General features: G+C 46.2%; 1 protein-coding gene across 2 annotated transcripts in view; it reads left to right on the top strand.

Moving 5' to 3' along the window:
• Positions 1–16,755, top strand: part of macrod2 (mono-ADP ribosylhydrolase 2) — a 622,428-nt gene that overhangs the window by 460,080 nt on the left and 145,593 nt on the right. For both annotated transcript variants that reach the window (XM_056292387.1, XM_056292386.1), the window contains exon 7: positions 5,699–5,729. In XM_056292387.1, the coding sequence (XP_056148362.1) occupies positions 5,699–5,729 (31 nt within the window). The remainder of the gene's footprint in view (positions 1–5,698; positions 5,730–16,755) is intronic.

The raw sequence follows: 16,755 nt of genomic DNA, 5'->3' as shown, positions 1-16,755 counted from the left end.
AAAGGTGATCACATAATCAAGGTGGAGTTTTGGAGCTATTAAATGGCAAAGACACCAACCTAAGGTGCCCCCTCGGTGCTGCAACTAATGCACTGCCAGCTGAATAAGTGTGCAGAGCTGCTCGGGGGAAAAAGGCGCTCCAGTTTAAAGCAATGTGATAGATTAGGGAGGAGTCGGGGCAACAGAATAATTTCCCTAGTGGCCAATTTCTGAAAGCTCCCTAAGCAAAGAACATAAGCAACAAGGCAACATGTCAGGCACACCCCCGTGCCGGGGCGCTGGTGGACACGCCGACTCACTTCTAATGAGCAAACAGACACACAAATAATAACCTGAACCAGAAATCATTGGTCATGACTGGAGTGCATAATACCAGTTTTCCTAATTAACATTGGGCCTTGCATGAGTTGCAGTATGCTTGAGCTAAACAAGCAACAAATGTCAACATTACTTGGTTTTTGGTGGCCTGGTGGTTAGAGGGACACAGCAAAATGGATAGCTTTGCATTTGTTTGTGTTCTGTGTGCAACATCTTGATCTTCACCTTAGAACATCATCCTTCTGGATTAAGGTGGATATTACAGATGATCTGTGGTGTTGGCTTGTCCATCCATCCATCCATCCATCCATCCATCCATCCATTATCCAAACAGCTTATCCTTACTCAGGGTCGCAGGGATGCTGGAGCCTATCCCAGCAGTCATTGGGCAGCAGGTGGGGAAACACCCTGGACAGGCTAGTCCATCACAGGGCCGACACGAACGCACAATCACATCTAGGGACAATTTAGTACGGCTGATTCACCTGACCTACATGTCTTTGGACTGTGGGAGGAAACCGGAGCACCTGGAGGAAACCCACGCAGACATGGGGAGAACATGCAAACTCCACACAGAGGATGACCCGGGACCACCCCCAAGGTTGGACTACCCCGGGGCTCGAACCCAGGACCTTCTTGTTGTGAGGCGACCGCGCTAACCACAGTGCCACCTGTGTTGGCTTGTCTCCATAATAAAAAAATAAAAAAAAGAATAAGCTGATGAACACTATAATATGACCTCACACTTCTACCTTGGCTGGCGGTATGTAGGTTGTTCTCCATTCTGTCCCCTGTTCTTTGGTTCCCTGAATGAGAAGTTGCACTTCATATCCTACGCTTTTATAAAGGCATACCTAAGAAAAGATGACTGTAAGAAACAGCAAATGTTGATTGTCTGTTTGACAGTATTGTGCATCTATGGGTTTACTGATACTGATTAGCTGTGTGGCTGTGAAGTCCTTGGGCAGACTTATTGTCCTTTATGTGACTTATTTACAAGTGAAAAAGAGCGGCCCCAGCCAAATTGTTAGTCGGGACTTGCCAGTTTTACACGTTTGTAGTTCCTTTTTCATTATGGCAGCAACCTTCCTTTAAGCCAGTAAGCAGCATATGCATATGCCACTAAGGTGTCAGATCAGTGCCTTTATAAAATCCTATAAAAGTGATTACCTAATGCATTTTCTCCTCAGGACAATCAATAGCCTTTAAATGGATCAGTCAGGAAACTAATAAAAAAGGGTTCCTATTGATTATGCTGACAGCAAGTCATCGCCATTGGCCTGTGATGTGTTTACGGTTTCTTGTTGCAGATAGAGCAAAAGTTGCATTCGAGGACACTGAAAACTCTGGGTTTCAGCTCGGGCGGGATGGCAAGGCCTCCATCTGGAGCAGGCAGCTGAGACTGTGTGGACCACAGAGCACATTCACTTTACTGCTCTTCCTCAGTAAGATGCACCTGGAGAGAGATTTCTTACACTGAAACAAGTCTTAATTCCCTTTACAGTGTGTTAACTGTAGCCCGTTACAAAGCCTGCTTCGTTCGGAGAACACATGATTTATACTGACGACACCGCCAGGATACTTCCAGTTACTACATGGATTGTGATTCATCTTTGGGAAGCGTGATGCTCTTCATGATACTCTTTCCGCTTCTGGTGTGGGAAGATGGCGGCGCAAATTCACGTTTGCAGCGGCCTCACCCAGTACTGTCCATGCAGTGTCTTTGTCCACATCCGCGTTTTAAATTTTGTCTTCATTTGATGGCTGGGAGAGCTGGCACTGGATCAGCTGGGAGAACTTGGTCTGGTGCGTCTGCGACTGAGGAGGTAATACCGAGGGCAGTCTGACAGGACGCGGAAGCGGGGCAGGCTAAGCTAACTGCTAGCCCATGCAGACTGGCAGTTCCGATAACACCGAGGGTGGTCTGGCGGCGGCCTCGCCTGGCGTTGACTGTGGTGTTTTCGGTGTCGTCGTGGGGAGTGCGGGGAGGTGTGCCGAGGGTGTCTGGCTGGGAGAGCTGGCGTGGGGTTGGCTGGGGGAGCCGGGTCTGCTGCGTCCGATGGGCTCAGGGACCACAGCCCCTGCCTGGAGCTGTGCTCGATGAGGGAGCACTGAGGGGGTGGTCTGACAGGACACGGAAGTGGGGCAGGCTAAGCTAACTGCTAGCCCATGCAGACTGGCAGTTTCGACAGGCATCCTGGCTGGTGTTCATTCCCTTGGACAGTGATTTATTTATTTTTTTAAGTTTGGATATATGTCTTAGATTAGGTATATGTGTTAGTATGTGTGTTGGATATGTTTTTTGTCTTTGTGTTGCACTGCTGTGGGCTGGAGGAAATGATATTTCCCTCATATATATATATATATATATATAAGTGTTCCTGATTCATTTGTATTGCTACCTCACCATCATTTCTAGCATTATCAAACAATGATTCATCCTCACGTGACGCCTGTACGGCGTTCAGCGATTATTCCCGTTATTCACTCCAGGGTCCATTTTTGGTATTTGGCAATTTTGTGTCCTCGGTCTCGACGTACTGCTGCATGTGGCGTTTGGAAGAGCCGGGCACAGGACTAGAAATGGCCATGCTTCACCACGCTTCATCATCTGCAGTTTGTGTCAGACTCAGACAGTCACCTGGAAAGGTCAAAGCTTCGGTAAAAAGATTTAAATCACCCCTCGGAAGTAAGATTCACCTTGACAGGCGGAACCCAAAACCTAGTATGTAAGAATACAGTCTCATTCCTCTTTTGCTAAAAGCAAGGATGAAAGGGCCCCCGCATTTCAACGTGGAGGTCGCAGGCTGCGGTGCCTGAGAGAGAAAAATCCACAAATTTCACCGCGGCCCCTCTTACCGGTGCATTATTTTGAAGGTATCTCTAACACAGACGGTTTTCATTTCAGTCTCATAACTGGGAGTCCATCCTCTCGTCGCTTGTTTGTGTAATTATCCTACTGGAGGGACTTTACTGCTACATCTAGTCATTAAGTGATTCCAAACATCTTGAAAGTAAAGTGATGGCGGCGTGGCGGCGTAGCTGCAAGCTGCGGCGTGTTTCTAGATGCAACGTGACAGGGTCAGCGTGGCAAAACAGGCTGGTGGGCTCGGCTTCTTAGCACAGTGTGATTTTTAACTGCTGGCTGTTTTTCTTTGATGCGTTTCTGTACTCGCACGTTGCTCCATATTAATCCAACGTGAACTACTGGTGGAAACAGTTTTTTATCCCCCCCCCCCCCGCTTTGTCATCTTATTATATTAATGTTGTGGCCACACCTTTTGATGAATGCAAGAGCTAAAGCTTGTATTCAGCTGCTTCTGAAGACAAATGGGACCTTTGAAAAAATCATTTCTCTTTACTGTTTATTAATATACTTAAAAAGATGAATGTGGAATGGGGGAAGTAAGAGCCGAGCCAATGTATCATAATATACTTGCTCACACAAGTAAAGAATAATGAAACTATTTTCAGCTATAAAGCCATGGTTGAATAATACATCTGGTGCAAAGTGCTGCAAAGCAACAACTATTAAGGAGCCGGGATACTTTTCATAATTCTTTTTGGGAAAGACAGGAAGAAACATACACAGCTTTTCAGCTCTTGATGGTAAGCGTAGTACTTTAACAATTATGTCAGATTCCTGCTCTTACTATCCCTATCTGTGAAGTGTGTGTGTGTGTGTGTGTGTCTGTGATATACCTGTGTGTGGGTGTGTGTGAGTTTGCAGTAAATTGAATCGTAATAAATTCAGATGAGCAGAGGAGACGACTGCTGTTTTGGTTTTGGTGTTTCTGGCGCAGCTGACAGTTTCCAGCAAACCTTATTTCTTCTCCGCCGATACGGATGAAGGATTCATTTAATCAAAGACTGTAATAACTTTTGGCGAGATGATTTACTTCATTATTAATCAGTATTTGAATGGGAGATAAGTCATTGTTCCCACTTTGAGCTCACGACTCATTGGGCCAGGGGTGCTGTGCAGGGGGATGATTCAGTGCCTCCCCACAGCACTACTTGCTATCAGCCAAGATTGAGATAATGGTTATGTTTGATTCCTTTATTCATTCAGAAATATGGGGTTATTCCTGACACGCTTGCTTGGCGTAATTGTGTATTTACATTTAGATATAATCAAACAGTCAGTTTGAGTCTGACACAGTGATAGATTTATTACTTTTAAATGTTACCAATAACTGATTGTTCACCATTGTTATGCTGCTTCACTATTACTGACTTTTAACTAGCGGCACGGTGGCGCAGTAGTTAGCACAGTCACCTCACAGCAAGAAGGTCCTGGGTTCGAGTCCCGGGGTTGTCCGACCTTGGTGGGTTATCCCGGGTCGTCCTCTGTGTGGAGTTTGCATGTTCTCCCCGTATCTGCGTGGGTTTCCTCTGGGTGCTTCGGTTTCCTCCCACCATCCAAAGACATGTAGGTCAGGTGAATCGGCCATACTAAATTGTCCCTAGGTGTGAATGTGTGTGTGTGTGTCGGCCCTGTGATGGCCTGGCGGCCTGTCCAGGGTGTTTCCCTGCCTGCCGCCCAATGAATGCTGGGATAGGCTCCAGCCTCCCCATGACCCTGAGTAGGATAAGCTGCTTGGATAATGGATGGACTTTTAACTTATGAAATTCATATAAAGTGCTACAGTCAAACAGTTAATTTGCAGGCTAAAGCTAATTTCACATAGTACTAAAATTACATTTAAACAGTAATTTCCTGCATATAGTCAAAACTTTTGCCAGACATGTTGATGTCGGTCCTCAAAACGTGAAAATATCTGAACCCTTAAAATCTTAATTCGATATCATTCTAGCTCGGATGATCAACACGTTCTTGACAGGATCCAGATAATGAGGAGAATGTTTTACAGTGTGAATTCGGTACTCAGGCAAGTGTGATCTGTGGGGCAGCCAGAGCCCTTGTGTAAGTCTGAGAGACATCGATAGATGTGGAGGTCGGTGTGAGGCTGTCATTGCCTCTGATCGAGCAGGGCGTCCCACTTATGGATCCACAGGGGTGCGAGTCAACACTCCCCCAGGCGACCGCTCTGGCCGTTGTTGACATGCATGCGTGTGGCAGCTGAGTTAATCGTCCGTTACAGTTATTATCAGTATATTAGGTAAATTTCCTAGAACTGCCTTTGCAACATGACAGTGTTATTTGTATATATAAAAAGTGTGTGCGATTAAATTCTGGATGGGTTGAACTCATCTGTTTGGGTTATAAACTCTAAAAGGTACGCTGCGTGCCGCTGTGTGTTTTTAGTAGCTAAAGTGTTCGTCATAGGTCAAGAACGGTTGTGAATGACCGCCGTCTCCCTGAGGCTCGGCCTATATGAAGGTGCTCTGACTGTCATTTCTTTGTCTCTTTGTACAGGCCTTTCCGTGCATATCCACTGGCATCTATGGTAAGAAAATGTCTTTTTCTGTTTTGTCTTTTACCTCCTGTTTGGATTTTAGCATTACATAATACAAATTTATATGCATTTGTAGTAATATATATGTTTATATATACACGGTAGCAGTATAATAACGCAGTATGTATATTTATATACTGTACTTTTTACCTCCACCATCTGCCACTACCTACCTCACTGTATAAATAGCTGCTTTCTAATCTCTACCATAGTTTCTGTGACAACGCCATTCTGCATACATTTCTGGGTGATGTGCAATGTAAATATATTCAGTTTAAATTGCATGTTAGACATGATGATATAGGATTATATTGCTCTTCTGCTTTGTGGCTTCAAGGAACGGAGGGTTTTTATTCCAAATAGAGACGTCCACCATTTGAAAAATGTGACACTGCAATCATATGAGGTGAAATGAAATGAATTACGCTGCTCTCTGAAAGACTGGAGGTATCTTAAGTTTGTTGACAGAGTGATAATGCCTTCGCAGTACGGATCGGGAGAAAAAGATATAGGATTATGACTCTCCGGTAGCAGATATGCAGCATTGTGTAAGCGGCGCTGCTCCGTGTTAGGGACACAAAGGCAGGCTCAGCTGAATGCTGTGGGTGGAGGGCAGGGTCTGCGCTGCACGCCGCTGATGAGCGCCGCTGCTTATTGCCGTTCGACCGCGCAGCGCGTAGCCGGCGGGGAGCTCGTCACACCGCTCCAGCAGCAGCCCTGCACATCAAAGACCGCAGGCTGCGCGGGGCAAAGCCTACTGCACAGGGGCGAATTAAACAGCCTGTTCAATAAATAAACAGCTTAGCGCGCCCCATAACTGCGTATCCAACAGAACAACAGCTGATTAAGACTGAAGATCTTCACACAGCAGAGGGCAAATAGAGGAGGGACTTTCAAAGGAACTGCAGCACGCCGGAGTGCTGTGCTGTTATCCAACATGACTCCGCCCCCGCAGACCCCGGGGTCCTGCCGGGCTCGGAAAGGGGGCCCTGCTCTCTGGCCGGGCATTTTGACATTTTCTGTACATCTCAGATAACCCTTAAGGTCAACTTTCAATTCAACAATGTCAGCAAAGGCTGCTTCATGTGAAAGGCACATCTCTATGATCTCTCTTTACCTCCCTCTCTCTCTCTCTCTCGCCCTCTGTGCCCCCACCCTCGCCACACACATACACATTTCTAAAAGATGGAGTCATACATTCAAGTGGTTGCATGAGTGCATCGTTTTACAACGCGAGTTCTCCTTCCCTGAAAACTCGGGGGGGGAGTTGTGCATTGTTTGGTACATCCAAACAATGGATGTACCATTTTCGACTGTCGCCATCCTCCCTCTTGTTTACCGAGGACTCTAACTGGAAGCTGAGTGCCCGCGAGATCTAGGATCCCATGATTAACAAGGTACTCGATGTTAATGTTGAAACTCGAGAATTGATGTAACCGCTCGAGAACTCGAATGCTCGAGTGCTCTGTGAAACCCCTAATTACATTCTAGTCGCCATTAAAAAAGACACGTACTCAAACTCGCACTCAGAAGCCATACACGTTGGCGCACAAATATATGTGCTTGACCCATTTCCAGAGTGGAATTTCAACGGCGAAACAAATCCCGAGCCCACAACCTTGTGACAGAGAGGAATCAGGGACAAGTTATCCAAGGCCTCTGTGGTGAAGAAAACAGATTTGTCAGGACAGCTAATGCTAATTGACACTCTCCCTCACGCCTCCATATTCCAGGGGGCTCAGTCACCACTGACAGATGATACTGGGGTGGGGGCGTAGCAGGGGTGCACAGGGGGTACCTCAGACGCTTGGGAAGAAAAATGAGGACTCATCCTGCGCTGACAGTCCAATCCCTCAGTCCGGCCCATTAGCCACAACAGAATTTCTGCATGGTTAGCGTGTCGGAGGTACCACCCATAAACAAACCGGCGCCCACCGTGGGCCACGAGGTCACACGGCATGATAGAGGTTATTAAGTGCTGCTCCTGTATGCCCATCAATCAAAGCCATGTGACCCAGGTTTAAAAGGATTATTCCTTTCAAAGAGGGGACACCTCTCAGTGTCTCACAAGATCAGTGACAACAGTCAAGCTGCAGTTGGACTGCTTAGACCCACAGAGGTATTTCTCTACCTTTTCACACCTCCGTCCCCTTTCTTGCATTTTTTTCATCTCTCTCTCTCCCACTTACTGTTTTATCTTAATTTACGTCAAGTGATCTGTCCCTCATACTTCATCTTCACGTGTACACACTCAGACACACTCACACGCATATGTGCCGTCACGCACCCATGCGCAGAGGCAGACACATGCTCAAGCAGTGTCACATAAATAAGAAATGGCTTCTTGCCTTGAAATGAGGCATTTCAAGCTGCAGTTTGTACAGTTTAACAGCTACTACTAGACCTTGTGGAGACCTCATCTTAGCTGGCACTGAAAAAGCACTTTAAGGCAACCCTTGTAATGGGTTGTAAGGTTTAGGAGGTGTCTGCTATGATCAATCTTGGCACAGAGCAGAGGGCCCACTGGCGCGATGGGAAGCCAAGGACAAGGACATTAAGTCTCCTATTTACCTGACAGATTCAACTACATGCCTGCATTTACAACCCTATCAAAGCAATCATAGACCCTCTGCACGGCAGCACCGACGCTCCCCTCATGACAAATCAGTACCCGTTTACAGTTCACCCTCCACCTTTGGCTCTTCCGGCTCTGTGACGGATCTGAGGTTTGTTGACAGAGGGGGTTTTAGCAGTGACCACTGGCTATAGAAGATATGTGGGATGTAATCCACCCAGGCTCCACCGGTATGTCCATGCCGTCACTCCGCTGTAGTGTCCAGATCAAAGGTGTCAGGCAGCTGAGAGGTTGTTTTTTTTTTCCACCAAGCCAGCATCGTGCTCCGGCTCCTTCCATCCCTGCCCAGGATTAGGGAGGAGAAGCCATTCATGGCACCTTATCTCTCCTCTGCGTTGGCTAGCGGCTGGCTTGCCTGCAATGCCTGGGCCTTCTTTCCCCCCTTCTCTTAAATCCTGGGATTTACTTTAGGGAGCTTAGCCAGGCAGGGTTGGGAATTTCAAGGTACAAACAGAGCAACGTGCTCTATCAGCGGGTAACAGAGTGTGCGCGCGGAGGGGGCAGGAGCTTCCTAGTCCATTTAACACAGCCACACAGTGTGCTTTGTGCTCAACACTAGCCTTATTCTACCACTCTCATGGATGATAAGCCAAATGTAAAAATACTTCCCTCCCACAGGACAATAGATTTAGAGCCTTGAAAACCTTGGTTGAGTGTTAAACTTTTTTCGTTGGCGCATATCACTCATTGTTTTCCTTCCCAAAAAAGACGAGCAAAATGTCAGGTGTTAATTTTAGCATGTAGGACAAAGCGCAGTATCACCTATATGGATTGTTTCCAAGGAAGGTCATCATCCACAGTGCCACAGGGACGTCTCTCTAACATGTCCATTTCTGCCATCTTCCTCTCACAGCACCCTGCCATCCCTATCTGTCTGTCTCTTATCTGTCTGTCTGTCTGTCTGTCTCTCTTGCTCTCTCTCTCTCTCTCTCTCTCTCTCTCTCTCTCTCTCTCTGTCTGTCTGTCTCTCTCTCTCTCTTTCTCTGTGTCCTTTTGTGGGTTGCAAAGTCGGTCATGGTCACAGCCCTGCTGTGTCTCTGTGTGGATGCCTAGTGGAGCCCAAGGCCATTTGACACCCTGGCATTGGCGTCTGGATTCCTGAAGCGCTCCTCTGTCCTCCACCTTAGGTCACCTCACCTCTCTAATGGGATGAAACCTCTCATCTCCCGCTCGCTCCTGACGAGCGCCATGCTCCTCTTCTGGAACGTTCCTTGTCACTCCTCCGTAGCCGTTGCGGTCCCTTAGCACTGCTCCACCCTACAACCAACTTTTATACTTGCATCTACAGTAGTAGTACTACTACTACTAGTAGTTGTAGAATAGCTACGATGTCCCTGTGGAGCAATTAGTCATTTTATGCAATACACACACGACAATAGAAAAAAAGGTGCTTACAATATGTACTGCACGTCTATCATGAAGAACTCCTTAAGGTATTGATCTTTACACAGGAATTTAAAATCAAATTCAAGTTACAGCAGAATACACAGCAAAATCAGCCTCATGGAGTAGAGAGAGAGAGAGAAAGAGAGAGAGATGTAGAGAAAAATGTAAAATAAGTTTAAAGGGAATTCAATAGCTAATGGGATAAAGGATGCCCTCTACCTGTTTGTGTCACACTTATGGAACTGGAACCAGCATCCAGATTGAAGCTGTTTCATCATCCGTTACACGGCCAATAGCGAGCGCAGCAAGCGCCCCTGTCTCACGTATAACTCTTGAATGACACACGAGAAAAAGATCCTGAAGATCCCATAGAGATAATATAAAACTTTAGTGATCCCTTATGGGGGAAATTAGGTGGTCTCAGCAGCTGGGAAGAAACATGTACATTAAAATAAAGACAAATAGAGAGTACTAGGACAATACGAGTTTTTATCCACCCATCCATCCATTATCCAACCCGCTTATCCTGCTCTCAGGGTCTCAGGGTAACGAGTTGTTATATCAGCTGAAAATATTCCAGTGGTAAATGATTCATGAAAATGCTGAACGTCACTGACTCTTTCTTGGCCTTTGTTTCAGACCTCCATGGCCCCTTTCCATCGGTCAACAAGTTCAGTCAACATGCATATCAAGCCAAGCACACACATTATCAGAGCAAATAGAAGTAGCAGTGTATGTTTAGCAAGTTACAATGCTCTAAAATCCATCCATTAATCAAACCGCTTATCCTGCTCAGGGTCGCGGGGATGCTGGAGCCTATCCCAGCAGTCATTGGGCGGCAGGCGGGGAGACACCCTGGACAGGCCGCCAGGCTATCACAGGGCATGCTCTAAAATGAAAAAGTTAAAAAAAAAATTTTTTTTAATCATTGGACAGGGCGTCCAGGTAGCATTGGGGTCTATTCTGTTGCCTACCAACACAGGGATTGCCGGTTCAAATCCCTGTGTTACTTCCGGCTTGGTTGGGCATCCCTACAGACACATCTGGCCGTGTTTGCAGGTGATAAGCCGAATGTGGGTATGTGTCCCGGTAGTTGCACTAGCACCTCCTCTGGTCAGTCGGGGTGCCTGTTTGGCGGGGAGGGGAACTGGGGGGAATAGCGTGATCCTCCCACGCACTACGTCCCCCTGGTGAAACTCCTCACTGTCAGGTGAAAAGAAGCGGATGGCAAATCGACATATATTGGAGGAGGCATGTGGTAGTCTGCAGCCCTCCCCGGATCAGCAGAGGGGGTGGAGCAGCGACCGGGACGGCTCAGAAAATAGGGTAATTGGCCAAGTACAATTAGGGAGAAAAAGGGGGGGGGGGGACAAAACATAATTGGACGGTAGTATACACCTCGCAATGTGAGTCCTCTCAGGCAAACAAAGCAAAGTCGTTTGGTGTGCAGTATGTGCATGCAGCCTACTTCTATACTTGCAAAGTCAGAATGGAAATGCATCATAGCATAGACATGCACTGAACTTGTTACCTTGCCGCCTGCTGTATCAGCCAGTGTAGCTGCTCAGTATTTATTTGGTAGAGGAAAAACACCTTAGCTACACAAGTTTGTAGGGGGAAGTTATTGTTGGAGATGTAGGCTATGTGAGAGTTGCCATGCTGACAAAAGAGAGAGTTATAGGCTCGCATGTTTCAAAAGCAAAAAATTCACCCCAAAACAAAGCGCGCATCTATTTTTTTTTGTAATTTATTTTTTCATCATTTCGACGTTTCGGTCCAGAGGATATGCTGAAGCAAAAGCAGCTTTCTTCTACAGATAGAAATGGAAGGATCAGGACTGAGCAGAGTTGGTGGTGATAGCGCGCTACAAAAACTGTTTGGTTTAATTGATACAATTACAACTTTTTCCTACAATTTTCAACATTACATATAATTTTTTTTTTTTTTGTCACAGCCCGGCCAAGCCAGGAGCTTGGTGTCATGACAAAAACATTGTTGGCCACTAAAACTGCCCATGTCATAATTGCATTCATTTGAAATTAACACAGTGAGACCGATAAAACACAGAGCAGTGTAATCAGGCCTCGAAATTAACTTTTTTCCTCAGTGTCCCACAACTGTCCCGAATTCTACTTTGTATTGTCCCGGATATAACCAACAGTGTCCCAAATTTTAATTCTTTTCGTCGCCCCCTCAGTTATGCAGAATACATATAATTTGATCCCTTTTTGTCACTTAATCATCACACCATGGACTCTGGTCCACCATATAAGTTTAAAATACTTATTCTTTTATTAAACATATGAATATTAGTTTCGGGAGTTTCGGGAGTCGGCAGTATTGGGGCTTGCATCAGGGGGCTGTTTATTCAACCACCTCAGCATGTCTTTCTTCTTCTTCTTTTTTTTAAAATAAATTTATTTCTGATTTTCCCCTTTTTCTCCCAATTTAGTGGCCAATCGATCCCTATTTTAATTCAAACACCCACCCTCGTACTGTATGCGTTCGCCAACTGCATCTCTCCGGCCGGCAATCTTGAAGGATTCGCGACTCCAGGCCGAACCACTGCTTTTTCCGACACACACAGACGCAGTCATGTGACGAACACAAGCCGACTCCGCCACCATCCCGAAGACAGCGTTGCCAATTATCGCTGCTTCATCGAGTCTGGCCATAGTCGGATCTGACGAGACCGAGGCGCGAACCCCTGTCCCCAGTGGGCAACTGCATCCACACAAAGCCGATGCTCAGACCGCTACACCACCGCGGACTTCTTCTTCTTCTTTTAACTGTCGTTGATGATGGTCTATTGCTCTGGCTCTATGAATGCTGCATTGGCGCGAGTCAAGCAGCAGCCACTGGCAGGGTGGATGACGTAGAATGCATTCCATGATTTGCACGAACAGGCGATTGACTGCCCCATCGTGAGGTGCCGCAAGAACGTAAGCCTTCTGTAGTTGCGCCGTTCACACGTTTTTATTAAATCATTCAAACGACAAAGTAACGTCTAGATACTCACAATTAATGACTTTGCAAATAACACCTATTTCGAAGTTTACTTTGACATTTTTTTTCACTGTCCCAGAATTGTCCCAGACAAAATATATTTGTGTCCCAGTAGGATTTTTTATGGTCCCCGGGACATCGTTAATTTCAAACCCTGAGTGTAACCGAGTGGCCAAGCCAGGGGGCACCCACAGGATTCCTTTCTTGTGGTACGCAAAAAAAACAAGCAAACAACAAATAAAAGCATCATGTTTGACATTTGAACAGGTTGTAATACAACAACCACAGATCCATTGTTTCAGGTTTCATTCCAATTAGCCTTTATAGCAGAAATAGCTGTAAGAAGAGTCATTTCTGGTGAACTGGCACGGTAAAGTTTGGCTCCAGTTGCTGTTGATGCACTTCATCCCAGACTATTGACAGACAGTAGAGATTTACTCACTGAAAAGTATGCATGAACGTTCTATATCCAGACACATCATGAAAAACCAGTAACCATGTAACACAGAAATAAACGCCAAATATATATGTTCAAGAGGATGCAGCGAGATTAATGATGCGGGCGGCACGGTGGCGCAGTGGTTCATGCGGTCACCTCACAGCAAGAAGGTCCTGGGTTCAAACCTTGGGTAGTTCAACCTTGGGGGTCGTCCCGGGTCGTCCTCTGTGTGGAGTTTGCATGTTCTCTCCGTGTCTGGGTGGGTTTCCTACGGGCGCTCCGGTTTCCTCCCACAGTCCAAAGACATGTAGGTCAGCTGACTCGGCCGTACTAAATTGTCCGGAGGTGTGAATGTATGTGCCCTGTGATGGACTCGCGGCCTGTCGATGGTGTCTCCCTACCTGCCACCCGATGACTGCTGGGATAAGCTGCAGCATCCTGCGACCCTAATTGGATAAGTGGTTTAGATAATGGATGGATGGATGGATTAATGATGCATATTCCGTTATAGGTTTATCCAATCTATGTAACTGTGGGTGGGATCAAGGATACAACAGGGGGGAGAGTGGACAAACAGCCTACAAATATGGACAGTGCCAAATTCGACGTGTTCCCCCCCCCCTCGGGTTTGCAGAGCAGCTAGCAATGGTCAGCGTTTGCACGGCCCAGGAATCAGAATCAGAATAAGAGTACTTTATTCATCCCTGAGGGGAAATTGGGTTAAATAGGTTGTCCACAGCCCACTAGGCTATTGGGGACCACTGCATGTGGGGAAAAAAACTCCATTAGCAGTTGTAATACTAAGCAGTCTTCTTTCTGTGTGTCTGAAACGCCACCCAACTCACACAGAAAAGCGTCCACCGGTGACATCACTGGTGGGCAATCCATGAACGTGAAAACTACAACTCTGACTTCCTGGTTTCACACTATACCTTCAGCCGGCTACATTGAAATTATATACTTTATTAATCCCAGTGGGGAAATTCTTCTCTGCATTTAACCCATCCTAGCTGTGTAGCAAGGAGCACAGACAGGGGTATTAACCCTAACATGTATGTCCTTTTGATGGTGGGAGAAACCGGAGCACCCGGCGAAAACCCAGACACGGGGAGAACACAAAAACTCCACGCAGAAAGGACCTGGATCATCCTCGCATCCTCCTTTGAAATAGGCCATATTGTATAGAAGATGTGAATAGCAACATTACATACAGCCGTTGTAGTTTGAAATAGGGAGAGAATCTCATAGACTGTTGATTACATTTACTGTTTGAAAAGCATCGATTTTGTCAAGGTGATAAAAAATTAACGCCTCTTTTCAACTTCAGTTGCAGAAGAAGAATCTTTGACAGCTAACAAAAGCAAAATGAACAGCATGTGGCATCAGAGTTTTCTCTTTTCCTTACCTCTGGCTTGGTTGGGCGGCCCTACAGACACGACTGTGTCTGTGGGTGGAAAGCCGAATGTGGGTATGTGTCCTGGTCATTGCACTAACACCTCCTCTAGTTGGTCGAGGCACCTGTTCGGGGGTGAGGGGGAACTGCGGGGGGGGGGGGGATAACGTGATCCTCCCACATGCTACGCCCCCCTGGCGAAACTCCTCACATGTCAGAAAATCCTTGATCCTTTAATTATAATCTAATTAATTAATATAATAATAATTAACAATAATTATTGCTTAAAGACCCCCTCCGATGAGTGTCCAGCTTTTAGCCTTGTTAGCATGCACATGTGATGCTAGGGTAATGTTACAAGACATATCAGGAGCAAAACTAGCAGTCAACACCATGGCTGAGCATACCTATTTGAAACTGCAGTGTACCAAGGGTAGTCTTAAAAGAACTGGCTCGGACAGGTGGGGTTTCATACGTCACAAACCGAAGGGACCGGTCCCGTTAACTGACGGGGGCGTTGCTTTACATATCATTATGTGCACCGTCTTCGGTGATGCGAGCCAGAGGAGAAACCAGGAGTAGAGACACGTCCTTTTTCCTGCTGCACATTTACAAAAGGGGAAATGGTGAGCCTTCATTTATTACCAGAGGATCTGAACGTCCGAGAGAAGTGGGCGCGGTTTATTTGGAAAAACTGTAACATTCCAGCCAAACTTCCAGAGAAAACGCGGGTTTGTGGTAGCCATTTCTCAGAACACTGTTTTAAAAATGTATCACAAAAACAAAACTTATATTGAAGCCCAACGCTGTGCCATGGGGACGTGGCGAGTACATGCTAGTCAACCCAGCCGGTATGTTTGTTTTTCTTTCTCTTTCGCCACAGACTTCCTATTCTTCCTAATGGTGCGTCTGAGTGTTGATCTGTACAAGGTTCATGACTAGTCAGATCTGGCAAGCAGGCCCAAGGTTTTATCTGACATTAGCAACACATTATAATGTGTTGTTATCAGTTAGCTAGCTGATCGATAATGTAGTGAGGGCAGCACGATGGTGCAGTGGTTAGCACGGTCACCTCACAGCAAGAAGGTCCTGGGTTCGAGCCCCGGGGTAGTCCAACCTCGGTGGTCGTCCCGGGTCATCCTCTGTGTGGAGTTTGCATGTTGTCCCCGTGTCTGCGTGGGTTTCCTCCTCCGGGTCCGGAGGAAACCCAGCAACTGCTGAGATAGGCGCCAGCATCCCCGGCGACCTTGAATAGGATAAGCGGCTTGAATAAGGAATTAATGATAATGTAGTCAAGCCAAAGGCTCGTGTTATCTATTACCATTGTGTTTCTAACGTTACATAAAAATACATGACCATTCTGATGAGCGGAGTCGACGGTGAGCAGGTATATGCACTTCAGGCGAGCGGCGGGGGGGGGGCTGCAGGTGGAGGGTGAGGGAGATTTGAAATGAGGGCGGGGATAATTTGCATATTATAGATTCTGGATTTTTTAATGAGGGAGAAGGAGTAGATGTGATTTTCAGGATTTTAACAAGATAATTGAACATATTTATAAAAAAAAACCCATCAGACCATTTATTCTATCAATGAGAGCATTTTATATGTCTTGAAACTTGACCAATGGGGGACTTTAACCCTTTACACTTGAAACAGGTTTTCTTTGCTGGAGTTGTCTTAGTTATGAACAAGAAAAGGTGGCCACATTCTTTAAACATCACCCCCGGGTCCTGTGGTCCTCTTCATAGTCACGTTCACATGCACTTTAAAAGATGGAGCTGATCTCCAGCTCTCGATCATACCAGAGTCTGTAGCCTTGGCTCTCTTCTTTTAGCTGTGGGTCAGGGCTGTTTCTGGGAAAAAAATCTACAACATGCCTGAGATCATATGAACAGACTGAAGTGAACGTTAGATTGATTTTTTTCCCCGTTGTTGTCATTGACATGGGCTGATACGTAGGGCAATAATAACATTTCTTATTAGTGGAAGAAACTGCAGTGTTCCAGTGTATCTGTCTGGGTACGACATTAAACTGCAACCGTTGGGTTGTCGGCGACTAAACCGGCACTTCCACTTCAACCCTTGGGTTGTTGTGAGGAGGGTTGTTGTTGAGTTGTTGTTTGGACACCCAGTAGGACTAAAAATAAAACCTGTCAAA

Source organism: Lampris incognitus, chromosome 13, assembly GCF_029633865.1.
Source record: "Lampris incognitus isolate fLamInc1 chromosome 13, fLamInc1.hap2, whole genome shotgun sequence".
NCBI classification, from domain to species: Eukaryota; Metazoa; Chordata; class Actinopteri; order Lampriformes; family Lampridae; genus Lampris; species Lampris incognitus.
The sequence above is the reverse complement of the archived record's forward strand: the minus strand, read 5'-3'. Positions and strand labels throughout refer to the sequence as shown.